We start from the raw sequence: 18677 nt of genomic DNA on the forward strand, positions 1-18677 counted from the left end.
GTTGTCACTTGCAGTAATGTGCGCTGACCACTCCCCTGGGCTCAGCGAGGCTCTTATAAAAAGGCCTCCGAGTCCCCCCTGGCCTGGTAAAGGAGCTGAATGAGTGCAGTGCTTGTGTCTTCATGTTCCGCTAACATCCCTGAGGTTGGCTCCTACATGCTAGCAGAACTGTGCGGCGCTCCACTCAGGAGCTCTCCATGAATATCAGAATTGGCAAAGTATCCAAACGTGCATGTTGGTAGTTGAGCTTTCGAGAGGCCCTTCGATTTGAACTGAAGTTGTTCAAATCTCCTTTTGTTTTATTTTAATTTTTTAGTCAAGTACGAGCACCATGTGGGAGGTTCGCTCCATGTCTTTCTGGCGGGCGGTGTTTGCCGAGTTCTACGGCACCATGTTCTTTGTCTTCTTCGGTCTGGGGGCCGCCCTCCGCTGGACCACGGGCCCTCACAATGTTCTGCATGTGGCCTTTTGCTTCGGGCTGGCGGCGGCCACGCTCATCCAGTCCATCGGCCACATCAGCGGAGGACACATCAACCCCGCCGTCACCTTCGCCTTCCTCATCGGCTCCCAGATGTCTCTGTTCCGTGCCATCCTCTACATTGTGGCCCAGTGTCTCGGAGCCTTGGCTGGTGCTGCCGTGCTCTACGGTGTCACACCCAGCAACATGAGGGGCAACCTGGCCCTCAACACGGTAAGACCCCCACCCGCCACTGAGTCCTCCAGTCTGATGGCGTACGCTAACTTCCCCCTTCTTCTGCTGTCCTGCAGCTGCAGCCAGGCATCAGTCTGGGAATGGCCACCACCATGGAGGTCTTCCTCACCCTGCAGCTCGTCGTCTGCATCTTCGCCGTCACAGATGAGAGGCGCAACGGGCGCCTAGGATCCGCCGCCCTGGCTATCGGTTTCTCAGTGCTGATGGGACATCTCCTTGGGGTGCGAGTACTTCCTGTTGACTCTTGTGTACATGTAATAGCCTATTCCTATTGTCCCCAACTTCACGTTTCTTTCACTTAGATTTACTACACCGGAGCAGGAATGAACCCGGCGAGGTCCTTCGCCCCCGCTGTGCTGGTCAGGAACTTTGTCAACCATTGGGTAAGATCACATACACACCTGATAGTGCAGTGTTTTAGGGACCCATCCGTCCATCCATTTTAGACGGCTTGTCCCTTTTGGGGTCGCGGGGGGTGCTGGAGCCTGGAAGGCGGGGTACGCCCTGGACAAGTCTCCACGGGACACACCTCTTAATTAATTAGGGGCAAGTACCACCTCAGAAAACACTTGGCTCTCCAAGTACCACCATAATGACCAATATTGAAACGCAGTAGCGTAACAGGTCTAATTATTCAGTGCAAAACAAGGCAGAGTATCTATCCATCCATTTTTCTACCGCTTGTCCCTTTTTTTCTGGGTCGCAGGGGGTGCTGGAGCCTATCTTAGCTGCGTTTGGGCGGAAGGCGTTGTACACCCTGGACAAGTCGCCACCTCATCGCAGGGCCAACACAGATAGACAGACAACATTCACACAGAGTATATTTAATTTAATATTTTTGGACACTGTTCTTGGCATACCACTAGATAGAGCCAACGTAGATGATTTGAGAATCACCGAATTAGGGTGTCCCAAAAAATAGTAAGTTATTTGGTGGTGTCAAGTGATTGTTTTAATCGGATTATTTACACATTTGATTATCCACAGGTTATTACGCACTTACATAATTTAAACTAACTTTAAAAAAACAATTTTATTGTCAGAATGTCATCCAGGAATATTTCAAAACATGTTTTAACTGAGTACATCATTTATTTACTCAAAACTTGTTGAAATGATATCTAATGTCTGGACAGAGCTTATTTTGGCGTATGCATTGACCTGATAACTGATCATACAGGTATCTGTGTTTAAGGTAAAAACTAAAAATAAACTGTGTCATACTTCAGCTAGATCAGTTAATGCATTCAATTTGGCAGTTTTTATGTTTTTAGGTCTTCAAAAGTTGTATTTTTTAAATTCGTTTAACAAAAAGTTATTTTATATATATATATATATATATATATATATATATATATATATATATACATATATATATATACACACACATATATATATACGTATATATATAAATATATATATATATATATACACACACATTAATATAACTATATACATATATTTGCATATGTATATACATATACAAATTAGTGTCTGTGTATGTGTATATATATATATATCTATACATATATAAATATAGATATATATATATATACATATATACACACACATATAGGGCTGAACAATTAAGGCAAATATAATAATTAAGATTATTTTGATGGGTATTGCAATCACGATTATTCATTAATTTGAATTTTTTTTTTTTATTATACCACCAAAACTCAACTTTAAATATAGTTTAAAAAAATAAAATGATAAATAAATAAATGGGTTGTACTTGTATAGCGCTTTTCTACCTTTAAGGTACTCAAAGCGCTTTGACACTACTTCCACATTCACACACTGATGCAAGGCGCTAACCAGCACCAATCAGGAGCAAGGGTTAGGTGTCTTGCTCAGGACACAAAAGACATGACGAGGTTGGTACTAGGTGGGGATTGAACCAGGGACGCTCGGCCACTCTTCCACTGCGCCACGCGGTCCCTTGGATATATTTTAGTAACGAATAAACCACGAGTAAAATAATATTAGTAGTAATAACAATAACAAAATTTAAATAACAATGGCAATATAAATAGCAATACAATTCAGTTTTTGCGTTTTAATGGTTTTTAATTCCGTGTTTTACCTTTCACACTGACATTACCAGTGTGTGCTTTTTATGTCAAATAAAACTTATAAAATGTTTTTTTTAATTACATCAAATGCAAAAATCCTCACATTTATTGGTACAATACCTCTTTGGACAATTTTGACCAATTTTCTAGGCCACGTCTGGTCCAAAAAAATGTAAAGGGGGAAGTGTGCTGTGCTTTTGTTCTCAGCTTGAAGAGTCTAGAAAGGACTTTTATCAAAAAAAAAAAAAGAGAGAGAGAGATAGAGTCTTTCTGTTTGTGCATTGATGTTAGATCCATGATGTCGTTTACAACAACGCAAGCAGATGAGATGTGTTGTGGGTAAATGGATTGTTCTTTCTTGATGGCTTTAGTTTCGTAGTTTAATCGCTGTTTCAAGTGACCGTCTCGAGTTCAAGACGTGTTTCGCGGGTGAATGAGTATTCCCGGACACATTGTTATCCCAATAAATAAACTCTATAAGTCCACTTTGGACATGTACAGGTACTTAGTTCTCCCGAGTATTCACATCGGACAAAGGCTGGGACCTTTAATTCCCACACACTTGCCAGCTGTCCCAATACTTGTGTCCATAGTTTGACCGCGTTATGACATCATTCAACTTGTTGTTTCCCGGCAGGTATACTGGGTGGGGCCTATGATTGGCGGCGCTATCGGCGCTCTGCTCTATGACTTCATGCTCTTCCCTCGTATGCGCGGCCTCTCCGAGCGGCTGAGCACGCTGAAGGGCACCAGGCCTCCGGAGGCCGAGGGCCAGCAGGAGACCCGAGGAGAACCCATCGAGTTGAAGACCCAGGCACTATAAGCCCACAGAAGAATCCCATCTGCTAACCCCTCACTCCTCTATCCCATCCACAACAGCTGAGTGACAGCATGGGCTCTTGTGCCTCCCTCTTTTTTGGACTGCAGGACAAAGATGACGACCTCTCTTCATCTTTCTTTCTCTTCCTTTTCTAGTCTGCTAGGAGTGAAGCTACAGTAGAGACTTCAGCATGCTTTTTTTCTTCTCCAATTTGAGCCGGCATGATTTTGCCCTTTATAGTTTTGTTCCAGCAACCATCGCTTATTGACATGTACGTATTGTACTTCATAATATTATCACATTTTTCTCTCAGTTTTTTTTTTAAGTGTGTGTCAGAGAGGATGCTTGTTGTCTGTGTGCGTGTGCGTGTGTATGCTTGTTTCAATTTTTCCTTTTTTATTTTTTTACTTTTCAATGCTTCCTATGCATGATAACTTAAGAAAACTATACACCAGACAAGGTGGTTTCCAACAAGACATTCAATCGAAATCCTCCTTTCTGAATAATCAACACCATGTAATGAAACCCTCATATTGGCGCTGTTTAATAAAAAAGCATGCTAATTTTGTATCTGGCATAGGATAATACCTACAAAACGTGGACACGCACACTTTTCAGTGGATTTCATTCCCTATGTCAATAAAAAGGGTTTCATTCTTTAGAAAATTCTTTACTTTTGCAGCATCCCTTTCGCCAGAAAAACATGACTGCTGGTTTCCTTGTGTTGTGTCAAAGCCGAACAAGTCAAAAGCAGAGAATTGATATCAACATGGACTCAAAAGGAGCGCATGAGTGTGCTGACTTAATAAAGGCTCTTTTAGACATGCAATGGTTTCCAGAGAGAAAGAAAGAGAGAACTTTGAAGATGATACTCTACATCCCCATTCTCATCCTCCTCCAATCAGGGTCACTCCAAAATTCCCAACTAGCATTGTGACTTTACAAGGCATGTAAGCTTTCCTTCTGAGTTACCTTTTTTATTCCGGTGTGGTTTCCCTGAGTAAAGTGGTTGGTTGACTAGATTTGACATTTTAGTGCCATGTTTTTTGGGAGTTTTTTTCCTGTGATGTATGGTGTAAAGTTTTCTTTTTTTAAAGCAACATTTGAGGAAATCTTGAAGCTGGATGTGGAGGAATGATAATCATTTAGTACTTGTGGATGCAATTGTGTTCTCACACCATCTTGCTCTCATGCAATGGACAGCTTTTATTTACACTGCAGGCATGCCTTCCCAATCAAATGGCATTGATTTATTTTTATATGTCCAAAAAAAAACATGTCCCAAAATTATTGCTTGACATCTTTTTTTCTTGTCCGTTTATCGTCAACTTTTATACTGACTGTTGAAAAGAGCAGCATCTTTTAAATTTAAAGCACAGGCTTCTACTGACAAGTCGCACAATTGAAAAAAAATCCACAAGTTTTTTTTTTGTTTTTTTTAAAGGATTATATTCAGGGTAACACAAATGACAGATGACATACTGTATTACTAATTACCAGTGTAAAATATGAATATCATATCACATTATGCTTATTGTCCGCACACACAATAGTTTGGGGTGCTAACATATTTTTGGTAAATATTCAGTTAAAAAGCTGCTTAAGTTGTTCATTTAGCCCGTCAAAACCAATTTAAAACCTATTAGTCTGTCATAAGTATAAACTCTGCATAACTGACAGCAAATGATTGGCAAAGGTGAATAGATTTGAAGTAAAATAAATTGATATGAAGTGGGCATCACAAAATTAACATTTCTACAATCAAATGTATAATTTGAAAGTTCAGAAAGTAGAAACAGCTACATTAGCTAATACTGTTCACATGCATCTTGTCAGTGGGTGTTTTAGAAGTGCTTCACATCCTATGGGTGGAGAATTCAAACATTCTTTTTGCCTCATGCAACATCTTAAAATGAATTTCTTTATCATTTCATTTTCATAAGTGCGACACATTAAGTGTTGAGTAATCTGTTCAATAATAAAAGATAAACAATCGCCAAAGATTTGGTAAAAAGAGTCACTACTTTTTTTCTTCCATGCAGCCCTAAATCAATTTACCTGCCAGTCTGATCGTGAAGGCTGGCTGCGGAATTTCCTCAAAGGCAGAATGTTTTGTTTACGCGCTCCAAACGACAACAATGCCATGTCCTCTACTCTCCGTAGGAATAATTCAGAAGACTGTCCAAGACTAGGCCCATATCATCTGTGGCCCTGAGAGAGACAGACAAACTTGAAGAAAAGCAAAAGAACAACGGGGAAAGGAAGTGAAGCAATCACACCTACACGTCAGCATTGAAGACAGAGGGGGAGTTCGAACTGAATTCTACAGCAGGAGACTCCGTGGTCTCCATCTGGTCCGTTGCGAGCGACTCTGTAGGGCTGAATTGCTGGAACTGATGCCTGGGAGAAAGGGCAGTAGACATAATTTAATTACAGTCAGAGAAGACAAAAGTGCATGCGTGAATAGAGACAGTGAGGAAACATTCTTCTTAAACTCCCCTTCAAGCCTTTAAATTTGAATTCAAGTTTTAGGTGAAGAAGGGGGCATGACATTTTTTCCTCATCTTGAGGCTTTAAAACGACAATAATGGCTATCCGTGCATTGTCTTGCATAATAATCATGATCAGACAAAGGGCCGGATCTACTAAAAATTGATGTGCACTAAAACACGTGCTGAGCTGCAAAAGAGGATTGTGTCCCTGAAATATGCAGAATAGGTTGTATTCGGTCACGTGACTTTTGAACGTAAATAAACGAATTGGTGGGCCACCAAACCAACATGGCTACTGTGCAGGTAACAGAGTACGCAAGGGGCCTAGATCTTACCACTAAAAGCAGATACAAGCAAAAAAATCAAACTATTCAATGGAATCCATCCCTATACGTTGTCAAAAAAACATTTGTCGAGCGATCTCAAGATTTGTACGTCGGACATGTTCCCAGACATATCGGACTTTTGTGCTCCAGACGTCATTCTACTTGACAAAACAGATGAACATTTTGAAAAGCATGGACGTCTACAACATCTTTGTGTGTGTGTGGGTCAATGAAATTAGTATCAAGATTCTCCCGGATAAATATGCTTAGTTTTTGCTCGGGTAAGGTTGCATTTCACGAAGGACATGTAACCAAATATTAACATTGCTGTATGTATAATACTGACCCAGCAGATTTGGTCACATTTTCAGTAGACCCATAATAAATTAATAAAAGAACCAAACTTCCTGAATGTTTTTTGTGACCAACAAGTATGTGCTCCTATTACTATATCACAAAAACTAAGAGTTGTAGAAATTATTGGAAACTCAAGACAGCCATGACATTATGTTCTTTACAAGTTTATATAAACTTTTGACCACGACTGTACCTACAGTACAGCTGCAGTATGTTGACACAGTATGTAAGTATTTGTATGTACGTATACCCCTACGTATATACAGTTTAATGCATCAACTGAATGTCTGTATGTACCTCAATATTACATACATATACAGTTTGTATGCATATATCTATTGATGCATGTGCATAGAGTATTTATGTGCATATATGTGTTGATCTGCTTAAGCTGCACTCTCTAAGTGATTTTAAAAAATCCATCATTATATCACCCTTACATTGAGGTTTACTTGGAAAAAGAATTGTATGGTCAGAATGTCTCTAATAATTGTGCACAGTGTGAATATAACTACTAGCTCTCTGCTGCCAATGTTACGTCAATCTAGCTGCCATAGCTCTCTGTCGCGGGCCTGCGATGCGGTGGAGACTTTCCCAAGGTGTACTCTGCCTCCCGCCCGAGTGCAGCCGGGATAGGCTTCAGCCCCCCGCGACCCCGGGAGAGACAAGCATTAGAAAATGGATGGATGGATAGTGTAAAATAATAAATACCTCATCCCCAAAGTGAAATGTAAAGAATATGTAGAAAGTGCAACCTACATTACAAACCCAACAGAGTTGTGGGGGCTTTCAGCCATAGGAGCCATATTGGCAACAAGAGGCACAACTGGGCCAGTCTCCCTGCAACACAAACACAGGATGTGTTAGCCATTCATCTTCAATTGGTTCAGATATGTGATATTATATGATAAATGAGAACATAATTACTTGTATTTTGAATGGGACCTATTGTGCAAAATCAACTTTTCTTACCCATCGGTACCTGTTTTGGGGTATTTGAGATCTGCATAAGTCCCCAAAAATTTTAATCTAACCATTGTAGTATGGCAGAAATATGTTAAAAAAAAAAAAAAACTATATTTCCGTCCTTCATACTTCCTTCAAACGAGCAGTTTGGAATTTGTCCAATTTGTGATGTTTTTCCCAGTTGTGATGCCAACGGATATCTTCATAAATGGTAAAGTTTTACTCCAAGAGCTTTGCTCGGGCGAGTCCACCATTGTAGTCTGACACTGTAGTCAATAAGCGCCTTCATTTTCTCTATCCTCTTGCTATGGATATGGAGCAGACTGGCTCGTACATGCACATGATTCCGCTGCTGTTATAATTTCTAATGTACAGTAAAGTAGCAAATAGTTCTAACTTATCTTTGTCAATAGACTCCAAAGGGAAGCACTACAACATGGCTGATGGGGAAAATAGTATACAATTGTTAGAGATCGACTGATATGGTTCTTGCAGGACCGATACTGATACCAATTATTAGAATTCAAGGAGGCCTTAACTGATATTTGGAGCTGATATTCATTTGCAGTAAAAGTTATTTAAACATGAATAGTATAAATCAGTAAACAGCTGGACAAGGCTTTATAGTTGTTGGGTTTTTTTTCCCAATATTTTTGAGGAAACGTCTGATCAGTTTAGCGGCAAATTGTTTTATGCGATGCACGTGTGGCGTCAGGCTGGCAGCAATTCTGGCTATTTGTCCCTAACATTGAGCAGCGGAAGTTAAGATTATCCAAACATGAGTAGTCTCCAATAACCCCAGAAAAGATGTTGCTGCTAGTCTTCTCGGGGCATTCAATTGATCCCAACTGGACTGCTTAGTTTGTCTTAGAAAACGTTTCGCCTATCATCCAGTAGCCATCATCGGTTCATGCTCGCAGACTTAGATTGGTCAGATCTATAGTATAAATAATTGGGGCTTTGGCACCAGCTGCTAGACTAGATCTGACCAATATAAGTCTAAGACAAGATCTGACCAATCTAAGTCTATTGGCATTAACTGATGAAGTACTACACAAACCAAACACTCCATTTGTGATCGATTGAATGCCCTGAGATTACAATGACCTGGATGAATGAGAACATTCATAGACTTGTTGCTAGTCTTTTTAACAGAGAAAAATTCACTAAATGAAATGGAGAAATCTATATAAAGTTGAAAATTCTTAACAAAGTGCAGCCTGTGTAACATTTTACAGTAAGCAGCAACAATTAAAAAATAGAACAAAATTATATCAAATAAGAAAACATATATGTTAATTATAATTCCTAATAACACAGATTTGTTTTTAAATGTATGTATAACTTTTTTGTATCTTTTCACAGAAAATATATGTTTCAGCGCCGATTTTAGAAATTATCTGATGTTGTCATATTGATCGCGCCCCTTAACATATTGGCAATCTAGGGAAACCCTGTGTTTACCATGTCTGGCATATGTTGACACACACTGATTGCCTTTTTCTCTCCACAATGCTTATAGCCAAGTTTGCACGTACAATCCAAACATGCTAGACACAAAAACAGAAGCCGCTAACACTTTCAGGCTTGATAAATCACATTGCATGCACAAAATGATAATTTTCTCCTACTCCTACTCCAAGCATTGTGGGCTTTCTGATCATCAGCATATATTTTACATATACATTAAGGCAGTGTTCTTAAAGTGTGGTACGTGTACTAGTGGTACGCGGGCTTCATCTAGTGGTATGTCAAATACTCACTTGATTGAAGCACAGTGGGGTTTTTTTCTATATTTAAACAATGTCACATTTCAAACTGTATTGGCCAAAATATTAATTATACTTGTTAAATAAAACATTTGCCTTGTTTTTAATTATGAGACGGCGTGGCGCAGTGGAAGAGTGACCGTGCGCGACCCGAGGGTCCCTGGTTCAATCCCCACCTAGTACCAACCTCGTCACGTCCGTTGTGTCCTGAGCAAGACACTTCACCCTTGCTCCTGATGGGTGCTGGTTCCCTCCATCAGTGTGTGAATGTGTGTGTGAATGGGTAAATGTGGAAGTAGTGTCAAAGCGCTTTGAGTACCTTGAAGTTAGAAAAGCGCTATACAAGTACAACCCATTTATCATTTACTTAAAATGTCATTAGTGTGGTATTTGAAGAGCCACGTTTTTTCTGAGTGGGTATTTGGTGAAAAAAAAAAAGTTTGAGAGCCACTACATTAAGACGACCATTAAGTCTGCATATGTTTTAATACTTTCAAACCTTTGGTATATCAGGGCCATGGTGTATTTAGTATGGACATAAAGTGAGAATGAGTGACCAAGACCTACAGAGGATATCAAACAGCCTTATGATATCTTTCAGCATGATGCGTCATATTGGTTAAGCTCGCTGCAGCTACCCTGCAAACACATATAGTGTTAACCAGCCAGCAAAAACTCAGTGTAGGTTTTGGTGGAACAAATAAGAGGCCAACTACAATACAACAACTAAAATTTGGTATATGTAATTGGTTCCTGGGAGAGGCAGACCAGTGACTTTAGAGCATGTGGTGATTTTGTGCATGTCTGTATTTCTGACCTAATAACAATAATTTCTTGTTATACTCTAAAATGTGCATGCCATTTGATTTAACAAGTACAGACATTGGCAGTAGTTTTTTTTTCATTAGATATGTATAAATACTGGGACCTACAGTGGATACCCGGCCGCATTGTGGTGACTTTCGGTGTGTTGTGCCATATTGGCACCATTAGGTGCCTCTGAGCCAGCCTCCCTGCAAAAAGACACACATACAGTTATAATATCAAAAGTCTAGATGACATTTATTATGCAGACTGAGATGCAAAGTATTTCTTACATGCGGAGTGAGAAAGGGATGTAGCCCGCACTGGTTAAAGTTTGAGGCTCTTCCAAAAAAACAAAAAAACATGATGATTAGTCTAAATTTCCACAGGATTGGAAATAAGCTTTGTCCGAACATAGAGGCGTTACCTGAGTAGTACTTTTTGAAAACATCATGTTTAGGAAAGTCAGGGTAGAGAAACGTTATGTCATTAATGTCTCGGATGCTGTCACCGAGGCTACGGATTTCAAGATCCTTCTTGGTGAAGGGCTGGATGTTTTGAATGATCTGTCTACCATCTGGAAGAACCATGCATCAAAGTTTTTGGTGATTTGGGGAATCAGAATCCAGTGAATGCAAAACTGTTACTGTTTTTTGCAGTGACAATCATAACAAGGAAAATAAAATATATTACAGTACAATATATTTACAAACCCCGTTTCCATATGAGTTGGGAAATTGGGTTAGATGTAACCAGGATTTGCAAATCATTTTCAACCCATTTTCAGCTGAATATGCAACAAAGACAACATATTTGATGTTCAAACTGATAAACATTTTTTTTTTTGCAAATAATCATTAGCTTTAGAATTTGATGCCAGCAACATGTGACTCCTCTCTGAGCTGCCACCTTATCGTGGTAGAGGAGTTTGCATGTCCCAATGATCCTAGGAGCTATGTTGTCCGGGGGCTTTAAGCCCCCTGTTAGGGTCTCCCGAGGCAAACAGGTCCTAGGTGAGGGATCAGACAAAGAGCAGCTCAAAGACTTCTATGAAGAAGACCAATCAAGGACCCAGATTTCCCTCGCCCGGACGCGGGTCACCGGGGTCCCCCTCTGGAGCCCTGCCCGGAGGCGGGGCTCGATGGCGAGTGCCTGGTGGCCGGGCCTATTCCCATGGGGCAGAGCCCGAAGAGGTAACGTGGGTCCCCCCTCCAATGGGCTCACCACCCATAGCAGGGGCCATAGAGGTCGGGTGCAATGTGAGCTGGGCAGCAGCCGAAGGCAGGGCACCTGGCGGTCCGATCCTCGGCTACAGAAGCTAGCTCTTGGGACGTGGAACGTCACCTCACTGGGGGAGCCTGAGCTAGTGCGCGAAGTAGAGAAATTCCGGCTGGATGTAGTTGGACTTACTTCGCAGACAACAAGGGCTCTAGAACCACTTCTCTCGAAAGGGGCTGGACTCTCTTCCACTGTGGCGTTGCCGGCAGTGAGAGGCGTCGGGCTGTGGTGGCAAATCTCGTTTCCCCCCGGCTCAAAGCCAGCACGTTGGAGTTCAACCCAGTGGACGAAAGGGTAGCCCCCCTCCGCCTTCGGGTGGGGGGACGGGTCCTGACTGTTGTTTGTGCTTACGCACCAAACAACAGTTCAGAGTACCCACCCTTTTTGGGTACACTCGAGGGAGTACTGGAGAGTGCTCCCTCGGGTGATTCGCTTGTTCTGCTGGGGGCCTTCAACGCTCATGTTGGCAACGACAGTGAAACCTGGAGAGGTGTGATGGGGAAGAATGTCCGCCCGGATCTGAACCAGAGTGGTGTTTTGTTATTGGACTTTTGTGCTCGTCACAGTTTGTCCATAACAAACACTATGTTCAAACATACGGGTGTCCATATGTGCACTTGGCACCAGAACACCATAGGCCGTAGTTCCATAATCGACTTTGTAGTTGTGTCATCAGATTTGCGGCCTCATGTTTTGGACACTCGGGTGAAGAGAGGGGCGGAGCTTTCTATCGATCAACACCTGGTGGTGAGTTGGCTGCGATGGTGGGGGAGGATGCCGGACAAACCTGGCAGGCCCAAACGCATTGTGAGTGTTTGCTGGGAACGTCTGGCAGAGTCTCCTGTCAGAGAAAGTTTCAATTCCCACCTCCGGAAGAACTTTGAACATGTCACGAGGGAGGTGCTGGACATTGAGTCCGAGTGGATCATGTTCCGCACCTCTATTGTTAAGGCGGCTGATTGGAGCTGTGGCCACAAGGTAGTTGGTGCCTGTCGGGGCGGTAATCCTAGAACCCGTTGGTGGACACCAGCGGTGAGGGATGCCGTCAAGCTGAAGAAGGAGACCTATCAGGTTCTTTTGGCTCATAAGACTCCAGAGGCAGTGGACAGGTACCGACAGGCCAAGCTGTGTGCAGCTTCAGCGGTCGCGGAGGCAAAAACTCGTACATGGGAGGAGTTCGGGGAAGCCATGGAAAACGACTTCCGGACGGCTTCGAAGCGATTCTGGACCATCATCCGCCGCCTCAGGAAGGGGAAGCAGTACATTGTCAACACCGTGTATGGTGCGGATGGTGTTTTGCTGACCTCAACTGCGGATGATGTGGATAGGTGGAGGGAATACTTCAAAACGTCCTCACTCCCACAAACACGTCTTCCTATGAGGAAGCAGTGCCTGGGGAATCTGTGGTGGGCTCTCTTATTTCTGGGGCTGAGGTTGCTGAGGTAGTTAAAAAGCTCCTTGGTGGCAAGGCCACAGGGGTGGATGAGATCTGCCCGGAGTTCCTTAAGGCTCTGGATGCTGTGGGGCTGTTTTGGTTGACAAGACTCTGCAGCATCGCGTCGACATCGGGGGCTGTACCTCTGGATTGGCAGACCGGGGTGGTGGTCCCTCTCTTTAAAGAGGGCGACCGGAGGGTGTGTTCCCACTATCGTGGGATCACACTCCTCAGCCTTCCCGGTAAGGTTTATTCAGGTGTACTGGAGAGGAGGCTACGCCGGATAGGCGAACCTCGGATTCAGGAGGAACAGTGGGGTTTTCTTCCTGGTCGTGGAACTGTGGACCAGCTCTATACTCTCGGCAGGGTTCTTGATGGTGCATGGGAGTTTGCCCAACCAGTCTACATGTGCTTTGTGGACTTGGAGAAAGCATTTGACTAGGAAAGACCTGTGGGGAGTGCTTAGAGAGTATGGGGTTTCGGACTGTCTTATTGTGGAGGTCCGCTCCCTGTACGATCAGTGTCAGAGCTTGGTCCGCATTGCCGGCAGTAATTAGGACACGTTTCCAGTGAGGTTTGGACTCCGCCAAGGCTCCCCTTTGTCACCGATTCTGTTCATAACTTTTATGGACAGACTTTCTAGGCGCAGTCAAGGCGTTGAGGGGTTCCGGTTTGGTGACCGCGGGATAAGGTCTCTGCTTTTTGCAGATGATGTGGTCCTGATAGTTTCATCTGGCCGGGATTTTCAGCTCTCACTGGATCGTTTCGCAGCTGAGTGTGAAGCGACTGGAATGAGAATCAGCACCTCTATGTCCGAGTCCATGGTTCTCTCCCGGAAAAGGGTGGAGTGCCATCTCCGGGTTGGGGAGGAAACCCTGCCCCAAGTGGAGGAGTTCAAGCACCTAGGAATCTTGTTCACGAGTGGGGGAAGAGTGGATCGTGAGATTGACACGCGAATTGGTGCGGCGTCTTCAGTAATGCGGACGCTGTATCGATCCGTTGTGGTGAAGAAGGAGCTCAGCCGGAAGGCAAAGCTCTCAATTTACCGGTCGATCTACGTTCCCATCCTCACCTATGGTCATGAGAAGCTCTGTCATCCAGGAGGAGCTTAAAGTAAAGCCGCTGCTCCTCCACATTGAGAGAAGCCACATGAGGTGGTTCGGGCATCTGGTCAGGATGCCACCCAAACGCCTCCCTAGGGAGGTGTTTAGGGCACGTCTAGCCGGTAGGAGGCCACAGGGGAAGATTCAGGACACGTTGGGAAGACTATGTCTCCCGGCTGGCCTGGGAACGCCTCGGGATCCCCCGGGAAGAGCTAGACGAAGTGGCTGGGGAGAGGGAAGTCTGGGCTTCCCTACTTAGGCTGCTGCCCCCGCGACCCGACCTCGGATAAGCGGAAGAGGATGGATGTATGGATGGAACACGTGACAAAGAAGTTGGGAAAGGTGGCAATAAATACTGATAACGTTAAGAAATGCTCATCAAACACTTATTTGGAACATCCCACAGGTGTGGACGCTAATTGGGAACAGCTGGGTGCCATGATTGGGTATAAAAGGAGCTTCCATGAAATGCTAAGTAATTCACAAACAAGGATGGGTCGAGGGTCACAAATTTGTAAACAAATTGTCGAACAGTTTTAGAACAACATTTCTCAACGAGCTATTGCAAGGAATTTAGGGATTTTACCATCTACGGTCCGTAAAATCATCAAAAGGTTCAGAGAATCTGGAGAAATCACTGCACGTAAGCGATGATATTACGGACCTTTGATCTCTCAGGGGGTACAGCATCAAAGACCGAGATCAGTGTGTGAAGGATATTACCACATAGGCTCATGAACACTTCATAAAACCACTGTCAGTAACTACAGTTGGTTGTTACATCCGTAAGTGCAAGTTAAAACTTTGCTATGCAAAGCAATACCCATTTATCAACAACATCAAGGAACGCCGCTGGCTTCGCTGGGCCCGAGTTCATCTAAGATGGACTGATGCAAAGTGGAAAAGTGTTCTGTGGTCTGACGAGTCCACATTTCAAAATATATTTGGAAACTGTGGACGTGGTGTCCTCCGGAACAAAGAGGAAAATAACCATCTGGAATTGTTATAGGCGCAAAGTTCAAAAGCCAGCATCTGTGATGGTATGGGGGTGTATTAGTGCCCAAGGCATGAGTAACTTACACATCTGTGAAGGCACCATTAATGCTGAACGGTCGATACAGGTTTTGGAGCAACATATGCTGTCATCCAAGCAACGTTATCATGGAAGCCCTTGCTTATTTCAGCAAGACAATGCCAAGCCACGTGTTACAACAGCATGGTTTCGTAGTAAAAGAGTGCAGATACTTTCCTGGCCCGCCTGCAGTCCAGACCTGTCTCCCATCGAAAATGTGTGGCGCATTATGAAGCGTAAAATACGACAGCGGAGAACCTGGACTGTTGAACGAACGACTAAAGCTCTATATAACACAAGAATGGGAAAGAATTCCACTTTCAAAGCTTCAACATTTAGTTTCCTCAGTTCCCAAACGTTTTTGGAGTGTTGTTAAAAGAAAAGGTGATGTAACACAGTGGTGAACATGCCCTTTCCCAACTACTTTGGCACATGTTGCAGCCATGAAATTCTAAGTTAATTATTATTTGCAAAAAAAAATAAAGTTGATGATTTTGAACATCAAATATTTTGTCTTTGCAGTGAATTCAACTGAATATGGGTTAAAAAGGATTTGCAAATAATTGTATTCCGTTTATATTTACATCCAACACAATTTCCCAATTCATATGGAAACGGGGTTTGTATATACAGTGCATAGAATCTGCTGTTTTGGGTACTTTATTTTGCTAATTGAAATATTACAAACAATACAGTTTTAAACCACAACCCAACCTATTAGCACAGTGTTCAATTAATATTTTTCTGACAGTGACAATCAGAAAAAAAATCAAATTATTTACTAATATATTGGCTCTTTTACATAGTTGTACTATACAAGCGTCATACCCTGTACTCACTCTCAGCTGCAGAAACGTAAGCAATGGTGATGCCTCCAATCTCAGAGTCGCTAAAGCGAAGCAAAAATGTTCCGTTGGGCCTGGATTTGAGAATCAGGTGTAGATGCTGCTTGCCAATGAAACCAAATATGAGCCTTTGGGAGCAAAACAAGGCAAAATTTGTTCATGAAGAAATTGTCACAGGTTGGTAATATTTACTGCAACAAAAAGATGTGTTTATACCCGTCACTCCAATATGTTCTCAGATGTTTTTTGGTTAACTCCATCACTCCCTCAAACCACTGCCAGAAAGTAAACTGTCGTCCGGGGAGCACTTCCTATCAGATAAAACAAAGTCATACTAAAGGGGTGAGCAAAGAGGTGTGTACATCGGTGTGTCTGTCTACCTTATTGAACTGAGGCCAGGAAACCATCATGTTGCTGAAGTCATCGTTAAAGTCTGGCTTATCAAATATTTTCTGGGCCAAGAAGTGCTGATTGTAGTGGTGAAGGTTATGACTTGTCTGGACCTCAGAGGTGAACTTACTGTTGAGAGTGTTACACATGACTTTCCAGGGGACACGCTCTGGCACCACAAACGGCACTCTGTCCTGGTGACACCAACACATACATCACTTGTTACGATAAGTTAGATGAACATTTTGTTGTGGACAAAATGTATTGATCGTGTTTAAATAATATGTAATTGACTTAATTGCTAAAAGGGATAACAACATAAAAGTGGTGCGGGCAATCTGTGCAAATGTAAAGTATGTGGACTGAGCAGTCTAGGATGGGTATCTAGTAAGCAGTGTATTGATAGAGTGTTAGTAGCTCATTTTGGGCCTGATCTACTAAAGGTTTGCTTGTAATAAAACACATGCAAACTTGATAGAAAACGCAAAGCAGATCTACTAAATTAAGATTGCGTCTCTTAAGTGATATTAATAAGAAGTCCAATCCATTTATCGTGTCTGTCTTAATGAATATGCAGAATGGATAATTAGCAGAATTGATAATGATTATCAGAACGCCGACAATAGTGGGGGGATAAAATGAATTTATAATTTAGCACACGCATAGTGATTTATCAAGACTGAAACGGTTCAACGGCTGTTTTCAGTTCATATTTAGTACGTCGAGAAAGGAGGTCCAAACTGGCAATTCCACAGAAATAACTGTGAGAAAGGAGAAGATCACGCTTTATCTCCATCCTACGTTTCATTTGCTTGTCAAAAATAAAATTATTAGACATATTGTCTATTCATCAACATAACTTTAAAGATGTTGAATGACTTAAAGGGGTAGTAATATTATGGGGTTTTTTCTACATGCAAAACACATTCTTGTGGTCTACATTGCATGTAATGGTGGTTCTTTGGTCATTTTGCATAGATTTTATTTAACAGACCATCTTCGAGCCCCTTTCTCATTGTCTCTTCAGTATGCACCGTTTTTTGAGTGGTCTTATTTACGTACCTCCACTTCAACTGCATTTTCTCTCCATCAGCTATGATGTAATTTTTAGCGCTTCCATATCAAGTCTATTGACAGATAAAAGTTGGAACTGTATGCTACTTTGTGTCAGAAATGGCATCCGTCCATCCCAGAAGTCAACCTGGAATCTCTTGCGGCTGACAGAATTATTTGGCATGACATCTGTGCTCGTGGCATAGATGCCTTCGAAACGAGCTTCACCCAACAAAAAGAAGCTCTTTGCCAACGCCGCTATTGCCACCGATACCAACAACAAAAATTGAGGACAGGAGTTTGCTATTTAATTTGTTGAAACTTTGTGCCTCTATGTTTGGTCTCGTTTAGCCATATGAGATCCCATGCCTCCGGAAAAAAACGTTGCGTCGGGCGTCATCGTCCAGAACGACGGACTGCCAAAAAAAAATTAGAAATGGGAATAGAAATATAAAATAGAAAATGCATGTGCATGTACAAGACAGACTGCCCCACAACAAGAGAATAGAAAAAAGAAGGAACTTATTGACTACATCCGACTGCACAAAGCACTTTGGGTAAAACTTTACCATTTATGAAGATAAACGCTGACGTCACCAGTGAGAAAAACGTCACAAAGTGGGCAAATTTCAAACGGCTCGTTTGGAGGAAGTTTAAAAAGACGTAAAATTGTTTTGTAAATACGACCGTCATGCATTCATTGTTGTGTTTAAAATTTTGGGGACTTCTGTAAATCCCAAATACACAAAAACAAGTGCTATCGCGTAAGAAAAGTGGGATTTGTATAAAAGGCCCATTTGAAGGGTCTTATTTAAACAAATGAAATACATGTGTTTTGCTGCATCTGCTGGCGCTTTTCTTAATGGAATTAGTTTTTTCATAGATATGAAAAAATATCTTGCAATAAACATTTTCTTTTGGATGAAACATTCTAATGCAAGCTTGTTGTTAGTGTCAGCATCTTCTATGAGCGCACATTTAGCATGCTAAAAAAGTGTGTTTTGTTGTAGAGCGCACTGCAGGACTGCTTCTATAATGCCCATACAAAGAGGTCCACGTCTCCTGCTTGTTTCAAAACATAGCGAAACGCCACAGGCAATGAGCATCATAACAAAATGTGCGGTAAGTTACGGTCTATATGGTGAAAGTCACATACTGCAGGCAAAAACCTCATTTA

General features: G+C 42.3%; 2 protein-coding genes across 2 annotated transcripts in view; one reads left to right on the forward strand and one right to left on the reverse strand.

Moving 5' to 3' along the window:
• The first annotated feature begins 73 nt into the window (after positions 1 to 73).
• mipa (major intrinsic protein of lens fiber a) lies at positions 74 to 5651 on the forward strand. Its single transcript, XM_061903472.1, has 4 exons — positions 74 to 691; positions 769 to 933; positions 1015 to 1095; positions 3428 to 5651. The coding sequence occupies exons 1-4, from the start codon at positions 332 to 334 to the stop codon at positions 3611 to 3613; spliced, it is 792 nt and encodes a 263-aa protein (XP_061759456.1). The 5' UTR covers positions 74 to 331; the 3' UTR covers positions 3614 to 5651.
• The window catches only part of stat6 (signal transducer and activator of transcription 6, interleukin-4 induced), a 31945-nt gene continuing 18069 nt past the window's right edge, over positions 4802 to 18677 (reverse strand). Inside the window, exons 13-21 of the mRNA XM_061903471.1 lie at positions 16438 to 16641; positions 16274 to 16368; positions 16052 to 16185; positions 10752 to 10901; positions 10618 to 10666; positions 10453 to 10533; positions 7545 to 7625; positions 5894 to 6010; positions 4802 to 5821 (exon numbers count right to left, since the gene is read on the reverse strand). Of these exons, the coding sequence (XP_061759455.1) occupies positions 5761 to 5821; positions 5894 to 6010; positions 7545 to 7625; positions 10453 to 10533; positions 10618 to 10666; positions 10752 to 10901; positions 16052 to 16185; positions 16274 to 16368; positions 16438 to 16641 (972 nt within the window). The 3' untranslated portion in view covers positions 4802 to 5760. The remainder of the gene's footprint in view (positions 5822 to 5893; positions 6011 to 7544; positions 7626 to 10452; positions 10534 to 10617; positions 10667 to 10751; positions 10902 to 16051; positions 16186 to 16273; positions 16369 to 16437; positions 16642 to 18677) is intronic.

This window comes from Nerophis ophidion, linkage group LG06, assembly GCF_033978795.1.
Source record: "Nerophis ophidion isolate RoL-2023_Sa linkage group LG06, RoL_Noph_v1.0, whole genome shotgun sequence".
NCBI lineage: Eukaryota > Metazoa > Chordata > Actinopteri > Syngnathiformes > Syngnathidae > Nerophis > Nerophis ophidion.

Excerpts from the sequence above, each read along its gene's own strand:
- mipa (XM_061903472.1), top strand. The coding sequence starts at position 332 with ATGTGGGAGGTTCGCTCCATGTCTTTCTGGCGGGCGGTGTTTGCCGAG. Across the intron at positions 692-768 it reads GCAACCTGGCCCTCAACACG|CTGCAGCCAGGCATCAGTCT; the intron begins GTAAGACCCCCA and ends GCTGTCCTGCAG. Across the intron at positions 934-1,014 it reads TGATGGGACATCTCCTTGGG|ATTTACTACACCGGAGCAGG; the intron begins GTGCGAGTACTT and ends TCTTTCACTTAG.